This window comes from Syngnathus acus, chromosome 6, assembly GCF_901709675.1.
Source record: "Syngnathus acus chromosome 6, fSynAcu1.2, whole genome shotgun sequence".
Lineage (NCBI taxonomy): Eukaryota > Metazoa > Chordata > Actinopteri > Syngnathiformes > Syngnathidae > Syngnathus > Syngnathus acus.
The window spans coordinates 6,670,570-6,689,780 of NC_051092.1; the positions used below are offsets into that span (position 1 = coordinate 6,670,570).

At 39.4% G+C, this 19,211-nt stretch overlaps 1 protein-coding gene across 3 annotated transcripts; it reads right to left on the reverse strand.

Annotated features, from left to right (window-relative positions):
• Positions 1-998: 998 nt before the first annotated feature.
• On the reverse strand, positions 999-16,537 carry cbfb (core-binding factor subunit beta). 3 transcript variants are annotated; one of them, XM_037253957.1, is made up of 7 exons: positions 16,061-16,531; positions 15,579-15,665; positions 12,415-12,531; positions 5,131-5,247; positions 4,882-4,977; positions 4,453-4,522; positions 999-1,467 (listed from the first exon to the last, which is right to left on the reverse strand). In XM_037253957.1, the coding sequence occupies exons 1-6, from the start codon at positions 16,136-16,138 to the stop codon at positions 4,493-4,495; spliced, it is 525 nt and encodes a 174-aa protein (XP_037109852.1). In that variant the 5' UTR covers positions 16,139-16,531; the 3' UTR covers positions 999-1,467; positions 4,453-4,492. The 3 variants fall into 3 exon arrangements, with proteins under 3 accessions (XP_037109852.1, XP_037109851.1, XP_037109853.1); XM_037253956.1 differs by having other exon boundaries at positions 999-1,472; XM_037253958.1 differs by lacking the exon at positions 4,453-4,522 and having other exon boundaries at positions 999-1,472; positions 16,061-16,537.
• Between the last annotated feature and the right edge of the window lie 2,674 nt (positions 16,538-19,211).

Genomic DNA, 19,211 nt, shown 5'->3' on the forward strand with positions numbered 1-19,211 from the left:
AAAAAAACCACACAAAAACACATTTGGCTATTTAAAAACATTTATGTGACCTAAAAACAGAACTTTGGATCCACATTCAAAGCACAGAATAAAACTTACAAAACAAAGAAATGCAGAGGAAATTCTAACCAAAACTTTTTGGTATTTGGTAAATTCCAAAATCCAACCTGTCAGACACAAAACACTTTTGTTTTAGTCACTAACAAAGATAAAAGATGGGGAAAAAAGATTTTTATGATTAGGAGCAAGAATATAAAAAGTAAACTTTGTGACTGACGCACGCACACACACACACACACGCAAGCACGCACGCACGCACACACACACACACACACACACACACACACACACACACACACACACACACACAGGATAATTAAACACATTTCACGACGCTCGTGCTGTAACAGGAAATTGTTTTCTTTTACTGCATTCACACGTTTACAATCCTCAATGAGGAAAAATTGGGGACTGGCCAATGAATATATTTAAAGTATAAAAGATAACGATTTGAAGTTCTAACAATCAATCAATGTTTGTTTTATTTTGGTGTTGATTAGCTGTGTCATGTGACTTTGAGTCACCCAATTATTCCTCATCTGAACCTTGTCAAGCGAGTGCTGTGATGAGAAATAGACCAGCCCATAGAACAGCCGACACAAATAGGTAGCCCTCAGTTTAGCTTCATGCAAACAAAATCCATGTGAACTTGACTTGATTGTATCACATAGTGCAAAACACAACCTGGATGACATGTTATGGACCCCCTCCCACACACACACACACAAATAAAACCCACATAATTTTCCGTAATTGTTTGTCGCTACATTACCCCTGACTTAATGTACATTTTTGGATGGTTAACTCACCAATGTGGTCATTTGAGAAACACTTCAAACTACCAAAAAGCAAAAAAAAATCTTTTGGCCTCTCTCCCTCTCATCGACCTCCCTTTCATCCCAGCAAGGTGAATGTTGGTCTCAGAAAACAGCCGTTTTTTTGTTTTTAACGTTAACATTCTGAGTTAAGGGATCGCGATGACCCACTGTCATCTCCCACATTTATTCTTGATCAAAAATATATTTTGGTATGTGTAATAAGCTATTAAAACCAAAGACAAGATTTTGCATGACTTGATCTTCAACTCTTATTTACTCAGACATTAGTCACATTTAAATGTGATCAAATACAGGTGTTCTTATTCTTTTCTCGACATGGTTCACTTTCCATTCAACTAATTACCTATATTTGAATGTCTACCTAAAGTAGCTGTTTCATTTAAAAAAAAATACTGGAATAAAATCTGAAAAAGTCTTCATTTCTTTTTAGCTAATTGTATTAAAAGTGAACGCATGCCAGCCTGAGTTTCCTCTTCTTTTTTCTGCTACCTGTCATCTTCCTCGGCACATCTTGTGTTCCGTATCAGCGCTGGCGATGTTTAAGCGAGGGCTGGGGTCTTGCTGTTGTCTGTACTAGAGTGAGAGGGATGAGGGGATGACAGGGAAGAGAGGAAATTTTAGCCCAAGAAGGTGAGTATGACAGGTGGATGAAGATTTGACAGAGTAAAACAGAAAGAAAAATATGAATGATAGCAAGAAAGGATACAGAGAGAGGAGAATTGCATTAAGTACAAAGTTTTAAAATTTCAAATGCATCAGTCAAACTGCAAGTTTCTTTCGCCATTTAGCTTGAGAAAAGCTTATCGAGCATATCTAAATCAATTCCACTAAGCACCACTAGAGGTTGCAAGAGAGCTTATTAAAGGCACTTCTGTGTCGACACGTTTGCATTCTGACAGATTTAGCAGGATGTCTGGCGCTAATAAACGCACGCGCGCACACACGCGCGCACACGCACATCCCCGCACAACCAACCCACCCACCCGCACACACACACTCGCACACACAGTGTCATTAGATCATCAGAAATGATTGGCATAACTTTCGAAGTATATGATGACAACGAGCATGGGTCATGGCCTGCTCTTGCTGTAAAAATACTTGCGGTTACGTGTTTACACTTGTGATAGCCGAGAGAATTGCAGACGGAGGGTGACGGGGAGGTGTGAAACTGGGCACAAGGGGTGAAGCAGGTAGCAGGACGACATGCGGACAGAGATAGCAAATGGGGTCATTAGTTCAACTGGAATGCCATTTGTGATTGGCCATAATAGCAACATATCGCACAGTCGCACACTCAAGCTACAGTATGTCATGGTACAATTTTACCTCCTACCAGTCTGACTGACTCGACTATCAGTCTGTACTCCAGGAAAAGCACTTGTCAGAAATAGAGTCCATTGCAGGCTGTCTGTCTTATCGTAAAGCACGATAATGTTGATTTAATTTTTAATTCTGTCTTCTCTAAATGACAAAGTTCATTTTTTAAAATAAAAATACTCACTGTTTTTGCTGTTTATGTTGTTTATGCTGTTTCACGGGGGGGGGGGGGGGGGGTGTTTCTCTTTGCAGGAGCGAGCACTCTAATCATAAGGGCAAGGAGAGCTTTCTCTATCGATCCATACACAAATTGAAGCCTGCTAGTCTGGTGTTGCCTGCTTAACCACAACTCAATACTAGAGAAGTGAGCGAGTGTGTGTGTGTGTGTGTGTGTTTAGCAGTGCAGCAGCTTTGCTGTGTCTGCAAGTTTTGCATGCATCCACTTGAACAATACAAATGTGAGACGAAGCATGGGGGCTGATGTCGATCAATACTAATGATATATTAATGCTTTCTGGCCTAGATGATCATTTACCGCCAAATTCTCTTTCTGCTGTGTGTGTATGTGTGTGTGTGTGGGCATTGCAGCCATTAATCATTTTTACAGATCCCTTTTGACCTTGAATACAGTAAGTGGCCTGCTTTTGGATAAATGAATTAAATTATGTTTTAGTGGATTGTTGTCTTCAACGAGGAAAATGAACAATTCAAGAATATTTTTCTAAAAATCCCTCAACTGATTATTTTGTGTATTACAATGCAATGTAATGTAGAAATTAGGGCACTGTGAGACAGTGAAATTCTTCCAAAATTAATATATCAGGGTAAAACATTGTTCTATTTTCTATAATATTTTCTTATCTTCTTCAGGGTCACGGGGAGATGGAGCCTTTCAGGATATAACACTGATTTATTTATTGATTTATTCAAACTTGACGCTTAAATAAGTTAAGCAACATTTACATGTGTGTAATTCGCTGTCTTTCAGGGGTAAGCCATGGCAATTCTATTGATTCAATGGGAAACACGAGTTTTCTTCTTCTCTGTGCCTCAGGGAAGAAATTTGAGATCAGTTAGATGAAACGTGACCTTGAAAAAATGCCTGACTTCCTCCCTTTGTACTTTACTCATCTGATGTCTGTCTGCTGAGTGCCTTCCTTTCTCTCCTCTCTAGTTGCTCTTGAAACATGAGCAGACACTTTAGTTGGGTCTTGATGAGTTCTAGCACATATTTTAATCGACTACTTTTAGGGGAAACAAGGTGGCGTAGTCAAGCGATCCCCGGTTGAACTTTTTTGGCTCAGGCACTCACTGTGTGGCATTTGAATGTTTTTCTTTCCTAGGCTTGCAGGGGATTTCTCCACATACCTCCCCAAAACATGCACGTTAGGTTCAATTGATTACCTTTAATAGTCAATTAAGTGTAAATATATGTCGTTGTTTATCTATTTTTGCTCCGCAATTGACTGGTGACAAGTCTAACTTGGACCATGCTTAAAGTCTTCTGGGGCTGGCTCCAGGTCAAAGGTGACCCTTATGAGGACAGGCGCTAAAGGAAATAGATGGACGGATGCAGGCAAGTGGAATGATAGATCCCTAGAGGTGTTTCCGAACCAGTCCTTTTGCCCTGGATGAGAAAAGTGCCCTTTGGAGACCATCTTTTTTTTGTCATTAATATTTGGGGAAAAAAAAAAATAAAAAATTATATTTTATGTTTTAAAATTACGTTTGTCCAAACAAATGCTGATTTAATTTAAAATGAACAAGAAACTGAAGAATATCTTTTTTTCCCCCCACAACTGTATATTTATCAACTGTGTTTATTGTGTTAGCAGAAATTAATCCATGAGGTAAATCTATCTACAACTGATTCTCCTGATAGTGTGAATAGTTTTGCCTATTTTGGCTTGAGCACATGCCCTTCAAAATGTCTGTGCACTGGATAATTCTTTTAGCAGATACGTATGGTCTTCAATCAAGTAAGTATGCCATTAAACAAATTATGTTATGTGTAGTATAGTCTCTGGCATAGCTCAGATGTATTACATCAATTCAAATGCATGCTCAATGAAAGGCACATATATTGTCAAGCACGCAATGAGCCATTCCGCAGAAACACAGCAGAAAGTAACGGAGGACACACACATAAACATGCCCACACACAAATACACAGATCCCACCGACGCGCAAGATGGTTTAGTGCAGGACAGTGTGATAAATAAAGTACACAGACCCTGTTGTTTTCTGCTGGCTGTTTGTCGGTCTGTCTGTCATCAGTCCCAGATTTTAGAAACCACAGGGTCCTAAAAAAAGAAGCAATTCAGGGTTCAATTTTAGGATGTGCACTTTTCGTTGATTTGACCGAAATTTATAGTAAAGTGCATTGAGTCAATAAATATGTTTATAACTGAAGAATAGAAGAATATTTGACACATGTACGTATAGAACTTACTGTAACGCAAACACAAAATACTTAGACATAAAGGAATTTAAAAAATAAAAAAAATACAAATTTATTCCCTAAAAGAGATGTGAAAACTTTTCAGTGTAAGAACCCTTTTCTGATTTGACAAATTTCAGGTAGAAAGGCACAAACATACTGTTACAGTAGTGAGTTTTACTGTCCGAGCATTCCTGAATTAGAAATCTCTTGCTCTCTCACCTCTAGATCCTCTCTGTGTGATCGCTCTCGTTCTTCAAAGTCTCTGGTTCTGCGTCGAGCCTCCTCGAATGCTGCCTGAGCCAAAGCGTCCTCATGCTATGCACACGCACGCACGCAAGCAAGAATGTCAGAGCAGGTTGCAAACAAGTTATTTTAGGAAAAAACCTGCGTGAGATACAGCAGTCAGAAATAACGTGGTGCATGTCAGTTGAGTTATCCACTATTTAAAGACAATATGTGTTGCGGTACCTGTGCCCTCTCGTCATCATATTCCAGGAATCCCATCCCATCCAGTCTTTGTAGGTCAATCCAACCTCTCCAAATCACGCACACTCCATTCAGAATCATCGGAGCCTTCAAATGGACCTGAGGAAACAAAGAAGCAAAAAAAATCTCCTTTCATTACTTCAACATAACCACATATACAAGATGTTTTTAATCTTATTTTTTTTTTCATTGAAATGTGATTTTTTTGTTAAGCTTGAAACTGATGATGTCAAGATTTTTCTAATACATGTGTGTTAGTAAGTTTTCTGTGGTGCGTTATCAAATCAAGAATTTAGGAATGAATCAACAAAATCAAATATCATACACGCTTTTTTAGGGGGACATGAGGCAGCACCAAGCGCCAGTATTTCACTCAAGCTATTTTTGGAGGAACTCATACAGGGACCTCTTTTACCACACTGCTCAGAGGACGGAGGGGGACCGCACCCCACGAGGTTGGCGAGGTTGTGGCTTTTAGTACAGTTTAGTACAGATGTGCATACGACAATGATAGAAGAGAAACATTTGTAGCAGAAAAGGATAGATGGCTTCCAAATCATTGAAGCTGAAGTAGAATGGTACTTTCAAAAGAAAACTTCATTTTGCCTGACAAGGAAAATGTGCATGTGTGTGTTTGTACTGTGTGTCTGCATGAGGGGAAAATATGCAGAAACGGTCCAACCACAGACTTCCTCTGAGAACCATGTCAACCCCCACTTCCATTTGCTAACGCACGCACGCACACGCGCACACACACGTACACACACACACACTATTATTCCACTCTATATATGTTTTGTGGAGATACTTTGCAGTCTTTTCTATTCTAGTTTGAAAAATGAGTAATTTTCCCAAATGGCATGATTATGGAGGGGGAAAAACATTGTCAGAATAAATTAATAATACTCCCATAATCTAAATTATAATATCCACTATATCCCCAGAAATGTAATTAAAAATTGAGAATGATTGAGGGGAAATCAGTGATTTATGTTATTGTCGTTAAATATCGTCAACTAGTATAATGACGGTTAAGTTTGAGCAAATATGGTTGTAAATGTATTTTTGTTGTTAAAGCAAATACTACTTTATAGCACTTCATAAAAACGTGTGTGTGTGTGCGCGCGTGTGCGAACGTACATGCATGAAACAGTGAGTGTGAAAGAGATCAAGAGTGAGTGTCCTCCCAGTCAGCATCAAACTGCCCATAGGACACAAAATAACGCCCACGAGCTGTGATAGCACAATAGGCATCTTTGTTTTCCAATTCTAGAGAGACAGTATGTGGCCCCAACACATGTACACACTTTCATCACACAATCTTATAGATTGGTGCATATTACGACCAGTGTCCTTTATTTACAGGTGTTGTGTCAATTGAGCAATGAGTCACTCGTGCTTTTTTTTCTTTCTTTCTTTCATTCTTTCCTGCTAGGACATTAAAGAACATGACCCAAGTATTTGTCTCATTACTCATCCCTGATTCACACGCACGTTGCAACCCTTTCACAGCCAGCTACATGAACATGACACCAACAAAGTGCAGATGTCACGTCAATTGCGATGTTTGGTGACTTAATCACACTGGTCATGTGGAACTCAGGCTGGGGAAATTCTCTCTAGAAACTAGAGTTTTGAATTTAAAGTTAAGCTTGTTGGGAACAAATACGCACACATGCACACTGTTCCAAAGTCTCTTGTTTTTATGAAAGTCAATAGAAAAGAAATGGCCATGATTACTGTTTTCAGTCGCATTGTGTGAACCCACAGCATCTTTTAACCCTTTTGTAAGAAAAGTTTGTTAATTTTCAGAGACAAAGACTCAAAGTCTCAAAGACTCTTCTCCATTTTGTCAATGCCAACGTGTATCTTGGGCCAAATTAAAACACTGAAAACATTTCCCATGTGTTTTCCATTGCGCATTATAATGGTAAAATGGTTCAGCGGCAGTTTGTTTTTCCATTGTGAGCCTGTTTACATTTGGGTTCCTCTTTGAGCCAAGTGCTGCTTGTTACTTCCTATGGCTTTCACAGACATGGAAATGTTATGAAAATGAACACAGACTGGACATAGTCCCATTCACTTAAGTTTGAATGTGAAGTGAAGTCACTAAGAGGGAAAAATTCAGTTTAATCCATTTCACTTCCTGCCAACGGCAATTTTTTTACATGACATGGTCTATGCTATCTTCTGACAAAACTAAAAGGATTGCTAAAAATCTGAACTCAAACAAAAATCTTTTCATCTGTCTGGTTTCTGTACACAGTGCCTGATACCCAGTGCTTGTAATGCAGTTGGTAGAGTTGATATGTGGAGATGAGAGACTGGCAACAGATCATTTGTCTGTGGGCACCAGGTATCCTCCATTCATGAATGTAAAAATATGGAGGTGCGACCAATTGAGTGTTTTCAAAGGTGGCGAATGTCGCATTCTTGGTAGGGTTCGTTCAAGGTCGCAAATAGTCACCAGCTGTTTGCTTGGATCTTTAATTTTGAGACAATAAAAATCACTAAAACTGTTTGCAAACTTCTGGCAAACCTTTGGTGAAATTCTGTCACCTTGAAAAAAACCCAGAAGAACTCTGACATGAATGCAACATTCACTGCCTTCAAAAACATTTGCAATTTTTTGTGGCTCAATGCAAATAGGGCATAATGGGACATTGTTATTTTCTAGGAATATTTTAGAAGTAATCATTTAAAAATATAAACAAGCAGGGATTTGTGAAAGTTAAATGTTACATATTGATTGTGAGAAAGCATTAATATGAGCAATGTCTTCTTATAAAGGAATCTCATTAGTTTGTATCAAACAAGCTCTTCGCATGAAACGACTACAGAAAAAAATTAGCTCTCGGTTTCAAAAAAGTTGGTAACCCTCTATTTAGATTCTTCAATGAACCAAACACACATTTTGGGATTGGAGGGCTAAACGGGAGGAGAGAGCAATCCCATGTCTATATTCCTTTAGCATATGCTCTAGTTTTCAGGTCAACCCGCCCCTCCAGAATTATGGACATACTGACCAAATGGTAATAATGTCTGACTCGAGTGACAATCCAGGTAAACAGTCTAGCATATTTCACTCCTCCCAGTTACTGGAAGAGAAGGACATACAACAGAGGAATGCAGCTGACACACACATGCTGGATGTCACACCAGACTGACCTCTCATTGCATTGAAACTTGTGTCACTGTCAGTTGTTTGTGAATCTCTCCGACAACACGCATCATTTCTCTACGTGCAGAGAGACAATACCGGTAGTCCAACATGGGCACACAGAGAGGATGTAAACAAAGGATGTGGTCTAAGTGTGGGGCAGTGCATTGTGGGAATGGGTGTGGTCAATCATTTTAAGCCTAAGGAGGTAATATGAAACCTGGATGGCATGTGTTTTGTGGTACACTACTAGCCTTTGCTAACAGGGAGATCCAGACAGCAGCAGTAACAGAAGAAAGCAATTAGTGGAGGAGACTTTGATGATGTCACTGACGGATGAAGAACCCTTGGCACAGCTTCTGTTCCAAACACTTCTTATCTGACACCAAGGCCTTTCATTTAGTGATTCATTTTAACTCCTGTCACATGTTTGTGTGTGATTGTGGCAGAGAGATTAATAGCATAGACGAAAAAAAACACATGCAGCTAGATAAGAGTTTACTAGAAGAAAGAATCTGAACAGAGCCTAACTTAATAAAATTACAATCAAACATCTGGCATTTTCCCTTCTTTTTATATAAAGCATGGACCCAAAAAAATCAGACCTGTTATGTACCGATAGGGGCTTAATATGTACCTTTTGTTAACATATTCAGATAAAACTTTAAATCACATTTACTGCAATTGACTGGTGACCCCGCTTATTGTCAAAGGTCACCTGGGATAGGTTCCAGCCCACCCGCAGCCCTATCGAAGGCAAGTGGAAATGGTATAGAAAATGCTTGTGTGGTCAAATATATTTCTCAGTTGATCAGTAGGTCAGTGTTCAATTAAATCATAGAGCGCTAGCAACTAAGTTGGCATGTCAACCATAACAGCACTGGAGAGTTGGTCGACTGAAAAGAATGATCAAAAACAGGATTCCTTTCTGCTGTTTTGTTTCCTCCAGACAAAACTGAACTCTGTTCAACATTCCTATCACACAGGTCAAAACAATCACAGAAAAACAGCCTCTTTTGTTTCAACCCTGTTTCAAAATCATAACCTCCACATGTGAGAACTGCACTTGTCTATTTGTAGGCAAGAATGATGCTGCCTATCAGCCTCAAAAAATGCTGAAAGTGAAAATATATTTATAAATAGCTGTACAAACATGTCTCTAATTGTTTACAGTTTTGCAACAAAATTGTTCAAAACAATAAAAGGTCGGGCCCAAAGTACACTAACTGCCTTTGTATTAATACGTTCTGTATAGAACCACTAGTCAAAACACAGTGTTCAGAATCAAGTGTTGGAGTGTGACAGAATATTACCACGTGAGCAGAGGATGAAGAAAGTGTATGTACTGCGGCGACAGAGCTTTGAGCAAAGAGGAAAGTATGTCAAATCGTCGTTGCATCATTTATCGTGGGAAATGTATAGGCATCCATGTTAAAAACGAAATCTTTTTTTAAATGCATAAATACTTTGCAAGTGTGGATCAAAAAAATATGGAACCGTGACACTCATGTATTGAAATGAACCGAATCATAATATTTGTGTACCGTCGCGCTGTATTTCTAGTGTGTTGTACAAAATGTTATAAAATATCTATTCACGTTTTACTTCCACAACTTCATATTATATTTTTATGAAGGCATTTAAAGATTTTTTTTTTTTTTTTAAATAATCAAAGAAAATCCTGAAAATGGCTGTCTGCTCAAAATGTGAGCAAAGCTCAAAAACAATCTGCCACAAACTAACATTTCAAATATATCAAGATAAGTCCTTCTTTCCTGAATAAAATCAGAAAATTCTTTGATGTGTGTGATTTGACTAGAATTCGTCTTTCCTGAAGAAAATCAGAGAAACATTTTTGCAAATTCTTTCACGTGTTATTTGACTAAATGAAATCCGGTGTCTGAGATAACTACAAAGCAGACTATTGAGACGTAATGAATGCCTTCCTCTTCCAACTATTCCTTTTCTTCTAACAGAGCATTGCCTCTCGAAAATAGCGGTAACACATTGACCTGTCTGTCTCCATACGTCATAATATTAACCTTACATAAACAACTGCAACCTTATATTTATACTTCTATTTAAATAGTCCAATAATGTGTATGTGACTTTGTTTTTGCAAAACAACTATGCAACTACTTTATGGTGATATTCCTGGCCTCATTAAAACTTCATAGAGCTGTGAGCACAGTTGAGGTAACAAAGAAGGCGATATCAACTTCCTAACACACAACACACACACACACACACGCACACACACACAGCCCAAAATACACTGCATGTAGTAATCTTCCCTCTCTCATTCTCTCTCTCTCACACACCCAATTACACACTGCAACACTCATCAACACAACACTCAGTTGCAAACCATCAGTGCACTCGTGTTAAATAATTGAGATTAGTCCGTCAGCCCTGGGGCAAGGAGGTCCATCGATTCTACAGACTGCATTTTTAATGAGCTGCCAGCCAGCATGCATTTCAGCTGGCCAGTGTCCATGGAGCGGCCTTCTGACACACGCACGCACACACACACACACACGGACATGCGAGTGAGGTGCCAAGGGAGACAATTAACAATCACAGCAGTAGCGTTGCACTGCTTTCTGCACTAATGCCTTCTGGTCTCTTTAGGTTATTTAACTTTGACTCCGATTTCGACTGAACCCAATCACCCTCATGAATGGGAGCTCAGCAGTGATTCCACCTCTGTGATTTCTACTCATTGATCGTCACAACAATCGCTGGAAAGGTTGCTACTGGATCAAACAAGATTAACATTTGACTCCGTGTCATCCAGCTTTCCTCCTGACGAATCTATATGGAAACGGTGATGGGCTGACTTGAATGAGTACAGTGAAAAAGTACTTGGCCCTTTTCTTGAATTCTTGTTTGTGTTTTTTGCATAGTTGCTCGCCCTTTAGTGTTCAACATCATGAAACAAATGTAAATATCAGACAATGATAACCCAACTAAACATCAAATGCTGTTTTTTAAATGCAACTTTCCACAGATGGCTAAAATGTGGCCCACTTGGCCCTGTGTGGAAAAGGCATGTACAAAATAACAACTGAAATAAAGCAATTTCTGGCAATAAGTCTTCCACATAGTATCTGTGGGGATATCTTGGCCCCTCGTCCTTGCAGAATTGCTTTAATTCTGCAAAACTGGAGGATTTTCCAGCATGAATGGCCTTTTTATGGTCATGTCACAGCATTTCAATCGGATTCAAGTACCAACTTTGACTAAGCCACTCACTCCAAAACCTTCATTTTCCTCAAGCCATTAGTTGAATTGGCGGTGGTCAGTCAGTGACCTGCTGAAGAAACGAAGTCAGCTTCATCTTGAGGTCATAAACAGAAGGCTTAACATTCTCCCTTAGGATTTTCTGGTAAGGAGCGGAATTCATGGTTCTGTCAGTCACAGCAAGTAGATCCAGAGCATCACTCTGCTTTTGGGGTAATTTTTGGAGTCTGGTAAGGTTCGCCACAGTTTCATAATTTATTCATGTGTGTGTGTGTGTGTGTGTGTGTGTGTGTGTGTGTCTCCTAAAACTTTGTAAAAACCTCTACACCGATCAATGTCAATTACAGTATTTCTCATCTGTTGATTTTTTTCCAGATCATAGCATTTTATTTCAGCTTTTAGAAATATTTTCCAAACTTCATTTCTTCTGACAAGTTCTATTAAAGTGATTTCTTGCCTTCATTAAGTCAGGAGGTAATCAGGCTTAGTTGGGTGTGGTGAGTGAAAATGAACTCAGCTTCAAAAAAATGGATTAGACACAGTTCGTAATTCATAATTTAACGAGAGGCAAGCACTTTTTACACACAATGTGGTTGAATATGTTTTTTTTCTCCAGTCAGTTTCAAAGTGTGTGAGAGTGATAAAAGTATAACTAAGTACTACTAAGTATATTAACCAATGCTCACTCTACATTACCAAAAAAAATAGATATGCTGGGACACAGAATAAAAACTTATGAGGTAAAATTGGCATTTTAATAAAATGTTGTCTACCATTTTGGCATGCAACTCACACCAGCACTTCCTTGTATGTGACAAACAAATGAGAGACTGTGCTTATGTTTGTTTATATATAAGCCCTACCTTTCCCGTCTCTCTCTCAAAGTCAACATACTCCCTCGTAGGAACCTGCCTCTGATCTCCATGCAGGTTAGCTGGAAAGAACTGGAGGGAGAGGTTGGTGCCTGTTGCTACAAAGGCCTGAGGAGAGGAAGAATGAAAGGGCTGGTATTAGAGCGATAGAAAATGATGACAATCCTAATAGTTTTTGAAAGTCTGAAAAGGAAAATATAATCTATTTGTAGTATTGCAGAATTGTTTAATGCAGTGCTATTCAATTAGCGGCCCGTGGGCCACATGTGGCCCAGAACCAACCCCCGAGTGGCCTAGCCTGTAGTCCTACCTGCCTGAGTTGAATTAAAGAGATGCAGAGGGTATGTTCTTTGCAAAATGTCAAAAATTCCTACAATATTTGATATCGTGAATGCAACATGCGCGTAGTTTACATTGCTAACGGTGTTGTTTTGAAGTGTGGCGTTTTAACTATGAAACGTAAAATTTACCATGTAAACCTTCGATATGCAAATATGTATGGTCATCTCTTGATTTGAAAATTTGGCCCAAATAAAGTCGTAATTCAATAGCCCCGGTATAATTGACGTACCAGTAGATAGCGTTCCGGACATGCCTTCCAAAATATTAATTAATTGTTAATTTTCTCATACATTGAGAAGAATTAAATCATATCACCTCACCCCAAATATCAGCAATGTGTGTGGAATATATTTTCTTGAAGTAAAAGGAATATGACATATTATTGAGTTCTGATGTTGGATACCTTGAGGCAAATTGTCTTAGCTTTTAAGGTGGAGTTCACTAAAGTGATTATTTTCTCTTTTCTGATGAATTAAATGTTCCAAGAATTTGACCTCAATTTAGAAAAAGCTTCAGGCTCTGGACGGAGAACACACTTACACATGTTTTCTTGCACACGTGCTGAAAAACAAATGCGATTAAAAATCGATTGAATGCACTGCTCTGTCAGAGTGCAACGATTTGTACAGGCAGAACATTAAGTCAGAAATTTCCATTTTTATGCATCTGTGTGTGCGTGTCTGTGTGTGTCTGAGACAGATCAATACTAAGGGCATTTCGGTTGGATCTTAGCTGGCTGTGTATGAATTATGTACGGTGTCATAGTTGAGAGGACGAGGAGAGAAAGTCTGAATTTAAAAGACAGGGTGAACATGTAATGAAAACATTGAAAATAAAATCAGAACGAATGACACACGCACATGCACACACAAGCGTCACACACGCGTGCACGCACACACATTTAGAGAATCTAAGAGCGCCCAAGTCCTAATTTCTACCCTATTGGATTACAACATCTGACAGTAATTTGCTGCCTACTACTGCGAGAGAAAAGGAGGCAAGGAGTGACTGCTTGAGAGCAAAGAGAGGGAGGGAAAGACAGATGGAGTGGGTAGAAGGAGGAACACAGAGAAAGATGAGAAAGAAAAATGGAGGGAACATGGGCAACGGCAGTAAGGAGGAAGAAAGAAGTTCAACGGAAAGGGGAAGCGAAATGGAAATAAGATGCAAGCACGGCATGAAAATCAATAGTTGTTTAAACGCTGACTCATAATGAGTTTACACAATGTGACTTTGAATAACTGTCCCGTCTATCAGGGCCATCAACATTTTAAGATTTTTTATCGCATTCACGCTAGGTATATGTACCTTTATGGCGACGAGACTTATTATTCGTTCGGATACATCAAATGTAGTAATACGAGACTTTGAGACACAGTGCATCCATATGACTTCATTTTTTTTCTTAAATATATTTTACATTGTTTTTAAACTGTAACAATGCAATGCAATTGCCTTTCATTTAAAATGTTAACCTTTTGATGTGCTCCTTATATTGGATATACATGGTTGGTTGTGCCTAGTGTACCTAAACAATTGGCCAGTGGGTGTTCTCCAAAAGCATCAACTTGATGAAGATCTGGCTGTGTCTTTGCATCTGCTACTTGCTCACACTGATTGTGAAAATAGCAGGGGGTCTTTTAGAGATATAGCAAATCAGCGTCAATTTTCACAGCAATGAGGGAGTTTATAAATACAGCGAGGACAGACAGCCAGACGCATCCATGGATGAAGAAAGACGGCAAAACTAAACGGGCTCTCTTACTCTCTCCCTGCTGAGATGATGATGTAAAAATACAGAGGGAATACAGTGTGGTTTTGCCAAACTTCACAATATTTTTAGGACATAATTGATTGGACATGATTTTAACAGGCTCAGTCAGTCCGGTGGCATAACAAAATGAATATACAATGTGTGAGTGTTATAAAATTATAAACCTATTGAAGGCCACATTTATGTTCTAAGAGGTTGTTCTTTGCAGAAGAGCTGAATTCGATCAGCTCATGAAATTATCCATATGATTACACTTAGGATTTACTAATTAACAGTGATACAGTTTGAAACTGTTTGGTGTTACCATTCCAATTTTTAATTATCCTCACTTCTTTATTTAGACCATGTACGAGCAGTAGTTGTTTTTCAGCTTCTTCCAGAATACAAGTGAAGAAAGACAATAATAATAATAATAATAATAATAATAATAATAATAATAGTAGGCTCCAGCACACCCGCGACCCCCGTGGGGACTAAGTGGTTCAGAAAATGGATGGATGGATAATAATAATAATAATAATAATAATAATAGTAACCGTGATAATTTGGTCACTTTAATTGTGATATGAATTTGTTGAACCATGACTGGCGAAAGCAGTACACATAAAAATACAATATAATTAATTCCAGATCAGGGAATCAATTTCAAGCTCTGTAAGATGTATATATTTTTGTACATCAAACGAATGCTTCTTTTCTTGTTACCATGTTGACAAAGACATAACACGATACTTATTAAGAGTAATATTAGTCCAATTTGTTGCCCAGACAGTGTGATGCAACCAGAATCTGTCCGAGTAATCACGTGTTTGATGTCTGGGTGTGCTTTTGCACAAAGCTGACACACTCATGATTGCTGGGATCAAGCAAGACGTAGCTGTCAAACCTGATGACATGATGGACAACTTGACTACTTCCTGGTGCAACACTATGCAATTATTCTCAAAATAGTTTATTTTTTTTGGTACTTTTATCATTACATTACATGAATACAAACAAAAACAAACAGGCAGACTGTGTTTTGATTTGCGCTACTTACTATTTCTGACCGTCCATCTCTGCAGGCGTTCTGGAATCGGGCTTGTCTCTCCTCATGGGGTCTGTCCCTAAAGCCAGTGTATTTAATCTGAAAACAAAACATCGCAATCTTGAAAAGCCCGGCGACAATATACGTTTTCAGATAGGCAAAGTCAACACCTAACCTGCCTTTTCAAGATAAACCACAGGAATTTTGATTTAACACCATCGTGCTTTGCTTCCAAAAGAAAAGGAAAGGAAAAAAAAAACTGAAGCAACGTTCATAACTCTTCATTTGAGGTTAAAATAAATGAACTTGTAGATACCGTTTATGTAGACGAATTTTCAAGAGGGTCAAATAGCACGTATGGTAATTTTATATATATAAATATTTTTTCAACTTGAGGCCGTAATTACCTGTATTTGCAGAGCATCAGACTTAGTACAAATAAATTTAATATCAGCCAGTCAGTATGTGTGTTTATTTCCGCCGTGCGCGCTCACCTCACACTCCCTGCTCAACTTGCGGAAAAACTCCTCATTCTCAAACTTGCTCCTCTGGTCCGGAACTACCCGCGGCATCTTTCCCACTGTGGATTCCTCACTTTTTCCCCGCTTTGTCCCCCCCTCACCATCAACCAAAAACGAGCCCGCGCAGTCAAACTTTTTATGCTGTTGTTTCTTCGAGTCTTTCAACTTCCCTTCCGTGTGTTAGTCGGCTTGTGTCTTCCTCCTCGTGTGGAGAAATTTGTATCCTTCTTTCCACGCGCGCGTGACTAATGATTTTTGCTGCCCCTATCGCACCCTCTTTCTCCTTGCCTCCGAGTGCGCCTTATTAAGTGACCCACGTAGACAGAAAAAAACGCTCAAGATCAATTTGACCGCGTCTCTCTCTCTCTCTCTCTCTCTCTCTCTCTCTCTCTCTCTCTCTCTCTCTCTCTCTCTCTCGCTCGCTCTCCTCCCTCTCAATGTCTCTTGACTAATCTTTCTCCCCGAGCGTCTTCTTTCTCTACCTGCAACTTTCAAATGCTCCTCCCTCCGTGGGCCTGGCCAAACTTCACACATTAAAGCCCCCGTTTCTTCCATTATTATTATTATTATTATTATTATTATTATTATTATTATTATAGAAGCCGCCTATGTAACAATGAATGATCACGTGACGCCGAGCTATTTTACCAGTATAAGGGCGTGCTCGTACGTTTTATTTATTATGGTAGTCCACAATGTTTAGTTGTGATCCTCAAAATGTTTACAAAAGCCAAAATGACTACGCGCAGTCACTACGAAAATAGGAAGTCAGCAAAAGAAGAGCCCATCATTTCGTCACGATGGCTTTTCAAATTTCCGCATGGCCGTGAAGGCACCCAACGCAAGTCTACTTCCTGGCTCCGCGGAGTCGCTCTTGTGACTGAACACCCAAAATACCAGCCGCCCCAACGCCCCCACTACCCCCATTCACAACAATAATACAACGACACACGCTGCTCGGCAGGTCACTGCGCATGCGTGCGGTCCCGAACCGCAAACTTTATGGGATCCATATGTGAGGGGCGCGCCAAGCAGGGACGCTATTTAAAGGCTCCCCCACAGCAGAGTGGAACAGGCTTTTTGAGATGGAACGTTTTTCAATTGTCTGTTTAAAAATTAAAACTGTCAACTGCACACATTTGGTTTCTTGTGCAAATGTTCAAATGTGCTCAGAACACGGTGTTCTTATAATGAGTCGGTGGAGTTACTGTATTGCTAATGTGATGGGCCAGTGGGATAATTTAGAAATATATAATAGCGAAGCTATTTAGACTAAATATAGTAATAATAATAACAATAAAAATAATAATAATTATAATAATTAATTGATTTCTGTGGCGGCACAGTGACGCACTGGTTACCACGTCCGCCTTGCAGTTCAGCCATTGCGGGTTCCATTCCCGCTCCGGCCCACCTTGTGTTCTCCCCGTGCTTGTGTGGATTTTTGCAACATTCGTTCTCGATCTAAAGCCGTATGAAAGTTTTGAAACACTCCACCCTCAAACACACATAAAAGTGTATGGAAGTGAGTTGTGTCCAGTCAACTGTGTGAATATGAGACCAGACTGCATGCACATCAGAATTGTTCACGATGGTAACCGCAGATTATCTGACTAATTGATGAACCTCTTACTGCATCACCGGCTAGAACTGTTAAATCACTCATGCACTGTTTGGCCTGCAGCAAACATAGGCACAAATGGCCACTTTGAGGAACTAAAGTTGTCGGCTTTGTCTGTAAGCGTGATCAAGTAAATGAAAGAAAAATTACTGGGAATCAATGACATGAGTCTTTCTTTTTTGTAGAACTATTCCGAGCATATGCTCCAGCCTCAGGCCCAAATCCCCTGAAAAGTGCTTGTCAGCTGCTCACTCCATACAAGTCGGACAATTCCCCTGGCTTAAAAAAAATAGAAAATTGAATTCTTGTATTTCTGTGCCATGAATAATGGGATCATGTCAGGCACCCACAATTTACTTGTGTATTTTTTCACAAATCTGAATATTTTAGTCAAGCCTAACTGGTGTAATTAATGGTTCATTGTAACTTAATATGTTTTGCCTTGTTGTGGCAATGACATTATGGATAAGCACGGTGTTTTTTAATTTTGATAATTTAACTCAAGATACTGGTGCAATTACTGCTACGACTATTACCCCGGCTTCTGTGTGAACACAAAACAACAATGGGACACGAAACTCATGTAGCCTGGAGGCCTAATAAAATTGGTGTCAAAGGATTTAGAAGCCAGTTGAGGTTTTCATTGACTGAATGGCTTTCATTCATCTCCGGTTGTACATTTTTCACTAAAAACGAAATCACATTTTATTGTAATTAAAAAAAAAAAACACGTCTCAATGGCATCTCATACAGTAGCTGTTAGCTATAGCAAAGTAGGGAGGAGAATGCTATGATAATTGGAATGGTAAAGTCAAGTCCCGTGCCATGGCCAACTGTTTACAGAAGTTTAAAAATAAAGAGCTGCACTTCTGTTTTAGTCGAGGTTTGTTAGTCGGCACGATGTTTATGTTTATGAAAGATGATATGAGATGTTACAAATAGATACAGAGTGGCAAAACAGTGAGCAGTAAGTGAAAATTCGTCCGTCCATCCGTCCATCCATCCATCCATCCATCCATCCATCCATCCATCCATCCATCCATCCATCCATCCATCCATCCATCCATCCATCCATATCTGTACTGTACAATACATCCACATTTACATCTGCTGGCTCCAGGTTGCAGGGCAACGAGTCTTAGCGCAGACTTCACAGTTTCTGAAACTGTCTCTGGATCCAAAGGAAAGACAAAAGGCCAGACCAAGGTCTGACATTGTTCCTAGGTTTTGCCCAAGGTCTTCTCCGAAGGTGTGACATGCATGGAATGTCTCACCAGGGAGGAGTCAGTGTCACCACAGCTGGTCACCCTTGATGTGGAGGAGGAGCAGCTCACTTTCGGCTCAGTTTAACGACCAGAAAATAGCAATCCAAACACCTTGCCATTGTGCTTGGCAGATATAATAAAGGGATGGATTGCCTCTAACAGCTGTTGAAATCGACCAATTAACGAATTGACAAAAATCAAAAGTACAGTTCCACACCACTGCAAAATAAAATCACAA